This window comes from Sprattus sprattus, assembly GCF_963457725.1.
Source record: "Sprattus sprattus genome assembly, chromosome: 19".
NCBI classification, from domain to species: Eukaryota; Metazoa; Chordata; class Actinopteri; order Clupeiformes; family Clupeidae; genus Sprattus; species Sprattus sprattus.
This window is the reverse complement of record NC_137917.1, coordinates 19,225,444-19,234,030: the sequence shown is the minus strand read 5'-3', so window position 1 is coordinate 19,234,030 and position 8,587 is coordinate 19,225,444. Positions and strand designations below refer to the sequence as shown.

The following is an 8,587-nucleotide window of genomic DNA, read 5'->3' as shown; positions in this document are numbered from 1 at the left end:
ACCCCTCAATGCGCAACGGACACTTTGGCAGCCAAGCACATATGGATTCTACATAGGCTGGGATGTACTCATTTTATTCATCTCAAAGTTTGAGACAAACTTTGGCTTTTACGCGGCGCTTCTGACAAGTGCCCACAAACTTCTGCTTGACTTGTGTCCTTATCAACTCAACCGTGCCCTCCCCGACACACCGCTGACACGGGCCCAGCGAGAGAGCGCACCGGCCGGCTGCCGTCATGGGCTGGCATACTTATCCTGGAGCTTTCACGGTATGGAGAGTGACTGTTCTAGTGATTGAGCTGGTTTGCACGGCCTTGGGAAAGAGGCACGTGGTCTACTGGAACTCCACAAACACAAAGTAAGTTATATTTCAGTCAAAAACCTTTTTTCCTTTCTGACCTTTATTTTTTTGCTGCTCATTTCATAAACATGAATGGCGAGAGAAAGGGGGACATCCAGAAAAGTCAAGCTTGGCTAAAAAGCTCCCTGACGCTTCTGTTAACATTTTCAAAGTAACATTACCATCCATAACCCGAACAACAATTGTCTGCTTCTCCCTCCTCTGAGGTTGTTAGTAGTGAAAGGCTATCGGGGGGTATGCACTCTCCATTACTGTACAGAAATACGCAATCGATGATAGCGGTTGGTATTACGCAGGTTCAGGTTCAAATGCCAATTCAGCGCTGTGAGTGAGCGCAAAGGCTGTTAAAGACAGTCATGTCGTATCATGCTCGGAGTGTTCTTTTTTTTAACTGCCAAAAAGCGAAAAAACACACACCTGCTGCTCATGATTAGGGGCCGAGGCACAGGCTGACACGAACAGATTTGAGTTCGAAGGCCAGAAACCTCTTGGAACAGTAGCAACAGACTGACCGCAAATGAGGCCTGTCGAAAGACATTTATGAATACATGTAGAGCTTAATCGGTTCAGATGGGGTACTGGGTCTTGTGCAAATTAGGCCGGTGAGTGTTGCGGTACAACGACGCTGCTAGGTCGTAGTGTACGCTGATTGTTTAATTGGTGGTCATTAGTCAGCTGGAATGCAAGCGCACCTGCAAACCCAGGTGTGCCCAGAGAACTGATTGGTTTTCTGTTCTGAGGCATGGGAGGAAGGACGTGCCACAACACACATTCACCAAAAGTACTGACAATGCCTTACGTGAACATTACGTGAACTTATTTAGGTTAAATAGATGTTGTTCTGTCACTTTCCAGCATTTACAGATATTTCTCCTTCTAGTCCCCTGCAGAAATACTGTATGCTATCTATATCTAAATGGGGAAGGTGCGTTTTTTACTTTCAGGTCGCAAACTCTTTGCTCTGCAAGTATTGTAAATTGGATGTTGATTAATATGGGCTGAGTTTTGGATACTCTGTGTTCCTCTGGGACCTGGCTACTGGAAACTTGTATGAAATGTTGCATCGGCCTGCCCTGAACAGTCATGCAGAAGAAGCACATTTAAAATTGGATTAGAAGGAAGACAGAGCAGCTGACAAATGCCTGGAGAAAAGTAGAGCATACAGTTATGGGCAGATCATACCCCCTCCCTCCCTCCTACCCTGTTGCTTGCTGTGTGTACTTCCTATTTGTTCTGTGTGTGTGTGTGATCTCAACATCTGGCAGCTGGACTGTAAGTCACCCAGGAGTGTTTGTAGCCAGGCTTTATCTGTGTAAGTATGTGACACTGTGGCAGTCAGCTGATAAAGTCGGGTACCAATGTCTTCCTCTTATCAGTCTTGGCAGCTTATCAGTCTGCCCCCACTAACCCACCCCGTCTCTCTGCATTCAGGTATGTAGCTGCAGCTCAGTAAGCTATGGTGGATTCTGATCTAATACCCCTAAGGTACCAGCAAAGTGCAGTGGTTTATGATAAGATTAATTAAGATAGTCATTATACTACCCCAGAAAACCACAACGAGAACAGTGTGTTCCCATCACCTGATCTGGGAAGAGCTAGAGAGGAAGAGTGAGCAAGCGACTGAAGGAGAAAGAGGGAGTCACACAACAAGTTTGGACACATTGCTAATACTTGAGAAATACCAGAAGGCCAATCCCTCACCGCACTCCTCCCTTCCCTGTACTTGCACACCCCTTTCTCTGTTTGTCTCTGCGTGATGGCACCTTAGGAGATCAGCTCTGCAGAACCACCAAATCTCCCTGTGAAATAAACAGCTTTAACAGATCAATTATTATTCGAGGGGGTGATGATTATTAGAGAAAATAGTCTTATTAAATCTCATTTAAGCACTGTAAGCCACATTTATCCGCAATCAACTTAGTGATGCCTTCCACACGCATAGCCTGTGAATGTATTAATTTAATCACAAACACTGTCGTGGTACCGGTAATCCATACGGCAATAACACATTCCATGTTCTGTTTCCACGGTCCTCCGTAACTGCATCTGTAAGGTAATAAGGTAAAGATGCAGACAGGCCAACACGTTCTCATTCCCAACTCGTGTTGGACAGGCACATGCACAGTCAAATTAAAAGCCTGAACACCAACAGCAATTCCATGCAATTCCGTTCAATCAAAGCGTGATTGCACGTACATACAAAACAAGACAGGCACACTTTTCCGGCGGACTTTCAGAGAGCGCCCTAATCCCTGCCTCTCTTCGGTAATGATTAACCAGGAGAACCCGTGAACTGCAATCAGTAATCAAGCAACCTACCCCGAGATAATTACTTTTTATGTATTGCTGAGGAGGCACAAAGAAAACCAGCTCTCCACATCCCCTCCCACGTTGGCCTTGTTTTGTTCCATGGTATGTGAGGTTTCGTAAAACGAAGGCTGCTCTGACTTATCTTTTCTTTGGCAAACTTTTGACCACACATCCGTTCTTTGAAGACATGTACGCAATCGTTTTCTCTGGAAGAACACCAATTTCCCGATTGGAAACTCTGCGTAAATCAGACTTGCGTGCAACATGGTGGGATTTATTTTATGATATACGTTATTGTTTCTTACAATACTGTTTTGCGTTCCCACAGAGTGGTGTATGTACTGCAAGGCAACTCAAATATTATTACGGCTGCACACAATCGTTTGTCCTTTCTAGGTGTTCCATTATGGAATCAGATATGAATTTCCACAGAAGAACACATCCGTAACACGACAGCGTTGAAACCAGGCCAGGCTTGTGGGGCCAGCCGCCTGTCGACACGCCCGCACATTTCACAGGGAGGCATTCTACCCAACAACCCACTGTATAATGACCTGTAGCCTATAGAGCTGAGTTTACATTTGATATGCGTGTACATTCTTTAAGGGTTTTTAAACCAAACAAATTTGACACGCACACTATCAGTATGTATTGCTAGCACAGTCAGTGTGTGTGTTAAGTGCATTCTCAGGAAGTGGGGTTGAATGGGGGTTGGGGAGAAGCGGAGTAGCTCTCCTCAGTGCTACTATTCTCTGTCGGGCCCCAGCGCAGGCCCTTGTGTGTATTTTCTTAAAGGAATGTTTAGTTGTGTTGTGTAGAGCCAAACCCTCTTTGGCTCTTGTGCCACCTCAACACACAAGCAGCACTCAACACAACCCAAGGGAGAGGCGCACACACACACACACACACACACACACACAGAGACACACAGGCGGAAAACAGAGAAAGAATGACCTCACTGGTCACTGTAGAACAGTAGAACTCAAAGATGTATCTCTCTCTCTATATATATATAGTGTGTGTGTGTGTGTGTGTGTGTGTGTGTGTGTGTGTTTGTCTGTGTGTATTATGTTTTTAATCCCAGCCTGCATGCAAGTAATAAAGGGATTTTTTTGGGGGTATTTTTGTTGAGACTGATTCCCTATGCCGATGTTATCAGCATGGATGCTGTTATCAGCACCTGACAAGACGGGGCTGCACACACGCACTCTGGACAGTATCGATTTCTCATGTCTTTAACTTACCCCAAGTCTGCTTCTTTGGAATTTTGTGTGCGTGTGTGTGCGAGCGAACGAGCGCGTGTGTCTGCGCGTGCACACACTCCATGTGGGATGACCTATTCTTGCATCATCAGAGATGGAGGCTGCACATTTCTGTGTGTGTGTGTGTTTGTGCGCAAGAACATGAGGGACAGGCTCTTCTGCATGCAGCATGGCTCATGCTTTTTTAATGCCTGTGACAGAAGCCAGCAGCACATTAGTTCAGGGCCGCGGGACGGAGCAGAGGGCCTGTGGAGGCACCACCTAGAACACAGAGAGCTTCAATCAGACACACACACACACATAGAGACACACATACGTCTACAGACACACACTCCCACAGACACAACACAAGCTCTGGCGTGATTGTGTTTTTCCTTCATTCAGTGAATATTTGATTTTTTTTTTTATTTGATCAAAATGCCACTTCTTGAAAGGTGCCCAGGTCGTCGCCATCCATAAAATTGCGGTCTGTGGAGTCCCTCCCCCATGCCTCAGTGCTCCAGAATCAGCAGGCTGATGTAGTTCTTTCCACAGTGTGTGGTTAATATAAGTATTTCACCTACAGGGTGATGGTAAACACTCTTCAATCTCCAGCCTTTGTTATGATTTTTGAGGACACAGTTAAAGCACAGTAATGCTGTGAAGATTAGCTTTTTTCCTCTACATTTCATCGAAGATGTGTATTAAGCCACCGCACTTAGTCATCTACTTTCACAACACAAGAAGTGAGGCCCCAAAGATGTGTAGGTTTTCCAGCCACATCAGCCAAAAAAAAACTGTACTCTTTAGTGTGTGTCTACCTTTCCCAAATGTGATGCAAACATAAACATTGTCTTTTTATATTGGACGACATACTATACTACAATACACATACTTTATTCAGCATGAATATTTGAGTGAAATTGTATACGTCGGAAGCACTTAAAAGTCTGCATGTGCGGTGCTTTTGGTTTTGTTGTGGAACCTATCCTTAATTAAATTGCTTTTGGATGTCGGCTCTCTGCGATATCACAGCGAGCAGTGTTTCTGAGTATGATTTGAAGCGCAAGAGCGCGTTTCCCCTTGCTGTTGAAATGGAGTGGAGGATTCATCTTTCTCTGGTCGGGGCTTAGATTCCAAATCTGCGTTATGCCTTTCGAGAGAGAAACACAATTACAGGGTGGATGTTGAGGGATATTTCTCCTCCTGCGGCGAAGGAATGTTATTACCCCTTTGTTGATTCCGGCTCGGGACGAGGCATAGCTGTTTGCTTTTGCCTGTTGTGGAGATGAAAGCATGCATATATGACATTTTACATCACTTTATATCTAACGATGTTAGACACCCGCACCGAAATATTTCATATAATCATTGTCTGTAACTGATAGAACTGTTGACCGATGCTTTCCATCTGTTTGAGTCATAGTTCTACCAAACTGCATCTTGGTCTACCTGGATATTCTACACTTGTTTGGGTGGATTATTGAACTGGAGAAAGCGTCACAGAGAATGTGGAGATGGAGCGCTCTCGCTTTCTCTCTCTCTCTCTCTCTCCTTCAGGCATGCGCTCACCTGCATTCACCTTGGCCTTCCTCACCAGGCTTCACGATCCTGTGGTTGCTGTTAAGACAGGCCTTTACTACACACCCTCACACTATTTGCTTTAGACTTTTGGTGTTTGTCTATTTTTTTGTTTTGCTGGTCTCCAGTCTGATAAGATAAAAGCGCTCTAGTATTTGTTTGCACTTCTGTGAGTGTGTTTGGGTCTTCAAATGAGTGTGTGTGTGTGTGTGTTTGTGTGTGTGTGTGTGTGTGTGTGTGTGTGTGTGTGTGTGTCAACAGCGATGTGAGTGAACATATTAAGTAACACACTCTAGAACAGGGTGCAGCCCATGAGAGTAACTCACTGAGCTGTGCAGGGCTGGCACTGTGCTAACAGCTGATTGGTGATTAGCTGTTAATCATACACTCCTTCCCTATTGAGCGTCCATGCTGCTAGCGCTTAGCCGGTTACTCATTAGCCTCCCATTGTCTTATCATGCTAAATGTGCTCTCTCAGTGCAGTACGCCGAGGGTGGATGCGTCGTTTTTACTGCCCCAACTATGACTTAACAATATTATCGAAAAATGGGTCAGCTTCTTAAGGTGGTCTGTTTTGTGTGTGTGTGTGTGTGTGTGAGACAGGTGACCTGTAATTTTGTAGAAACTGAGCAGAAAAGACCTGACTCGATGGAGATAAAGAAGAGAAAAAAAAGGGTTGAGGGAACGGAGGGAGGAAAGCACGCATGGTGTGTTTAACCTTTGACCCCATGTAATTTAACGTTCCCTTGCCTGAATATTTGATGCTCTCGCCCGTTCTTGCCACGATGTGCCTCCACAACATCGGGCTCACCGTTGCCTATAATGTCTCATCATTCCTCGACCACACAGGCTCCCTAGGGTTGGGATAACGCTATTAAGTAGGCTACTGAGAAGCCCTTCTCTCCTCGCTGATGGAAAACGCATTACACAGCCCGAGGATGGACAGATCGGGGAGGTAGGGAGGGAAGGAAAAGGTATTAGAGGAAGGATGGCAGGGAAGGAGTCAACAGATTTTTAGCTCCCACAAGAGCTTGGGGAGCCCTCTAGGGAGGAAGGAAGGAGGTGAGAGAAGGAAGGAGCCGGGGAGAGAAAGAAAAGATGTCGGCAGGTATTACTGTCACTGTCAGGGCACCAGTTTTAGCAATAAATTCCCTGGTCATGCTAGTCGTAGCAGACCGGGATCTCCTGGCGCAGGGCACCCAGTATTAGAGTGTGACTGGCATTGGTGTGTGAGTGTGAGTGTGTGTGTGTGTGTGTGTGTGTGTGTGTGTGTGTGTGTGTGTGTGTGTGTGTGGTGTGTGTGAGCGCGAGCGAGCGTGAGGGCACATACCCCTTTGTGAGTCACACTCCATGTGCAAGTAGTGTGTGGTACCTGGTTATAGGGTGACTTCACAGGAACTGAAGAACTATGTGTGGAATGTTGGGTTGCATACCTCAAAGCCCCCTCTGCCAAGTGTGGGTGTCCCTTTGATGGGTTTGTGTTTGTGCAGTTTGTTGTGTGATTTTGTTGTAAGTATGCTATTGTGTGTGTTGTAAGTATGCTATATGCGTTTTGCACAAGAATGAGGTTCCCGTTTTTTTTACGTAACAAAACACACCCTGTCTCCATACATAGCGGATCTATTCATGTCACACTGACAGTTACTGCAAATGTATATTTAGGCCTGTTAAATAAACACACACACACAGAGACTCCCACTGAATGTATATTGGTATACAGTATAGCACAACGTGAAGTATGTGTGTCACCAAATAGTGTGCCACTCAAATAAAAGATATTGTAAAACTGGCAAGAGTGAAGAAACCCCATTATTCCAATATACATTTAGAAATGGGATTGAAAATAACTGCTTATGAAATGTTTACTCACCAGGTGTGCAAACATCAGCATGCGCAAACATGTGCACGCATGCCCACACACACACACACACACAAACACACACACACACACACACACACGGAGACCTATCAATCAAATTCCCATTTCCTTACCAAGATTTGTATTATAGCAGGCCTGCATGGACCTTTTAAAATATTAAACTGAAATTTGCGTTATATTTCTTTATTCAAATTGAGTGTATTTTCGCAGAAAATGTGCTTGCTGTTCACAGTAATAGGCACAGTGGAAGCAGCATGCCTCAGATGGTTAATTTAAAACTACTTATCTGCCAGACAGCCAGGGCCCTTTCACTTCTTTCCTGTCTCTGTTGGAGGAAACTTCAGTTCCACCCACCCCATCCACAAGGAAACAGCATTTATGCTCTGAAGGGTTTCTAGCCATGCTAGAAAATATGGTTAAATATGAAACGGATGTGTAGCAACTAATGCCGACTGCAAAAGTAACTGGTGAATTTGCATAGAATGGGACGTCATTTTGCATACATCTGTGTACACAAACGCACACATAAATGGAATAAAACATAAATCCCTATGTGTGATTCCAAACTCTGCATCGAGGGGCTGGTTAGCGAACAGACAAAAGTTATCTGACGTTATTCAAATCAAACCTCATGTAGATGGGGCATTGTTGCGCATTAGCTGTCTGGCAGTAATCCATGCCATAATCTGATAATCTACCCCCTGCCAGTTTCATCTGAAGAGTCGGGCCATGCACAACAAGGGTGTCCCCTTGTTCTCTCTGTATCCCTGACTTCCAGCCTAGATTTCCGAAATACAGTATAACAACTGTTTTTGCTTTTGCAATGCTGCCTTAACCTCATGCATGAAACAGAAAAACAGGTGGTAACACCCAAGTACTTATGAAGATGGTGTTTGCTTTTATATGCAACTCCTCATAATTACCTCATTCTCTTTCTCGTTGGACAGAACACGGTCCATCACACTTGCATAGTAAGAGATTAACCCTTTTTTAAAGCATGTGCACACATGCAATCATTCCAAAGACTGGCCCATCAATGCACTCTTAAAATATGTTTCTGAATATTGATCAATTTTACAAGGATTTCTTTAAAAAATATGTATGTACAATTTGTTGGGCACAGTCTTTTGATGGCTGAAGGAAACATGGATGATAAATCTTAAAAACATATCAGAATTTGGAGAATCGGTATCACTAAAGAGGCAGCCATAATAG

General features: G+C 44.6%; 1 protein-coding gene across 1 annotated transcript in view; it reads left to right on the top strand.

The window, feature by feature from the left end:
- Positions 1–236: 236 nt before the first annotated feature.
- Positions 237–8,587, top strand: part of efna4 (ephrin A4) — a gene marked incomplete at both ends in the record, with an annotated part of 34,517 nt that continues 26,166 nt past the window's right edge. The window contains one exon of the mRNA XM_080857761.1: positions 237–358. Coding sequence (XP_080713887.1) covers positions 237–358 — 122 coding nt within the window. The remainder of the gene's footprint in view (positions 359–8,587) is intronic.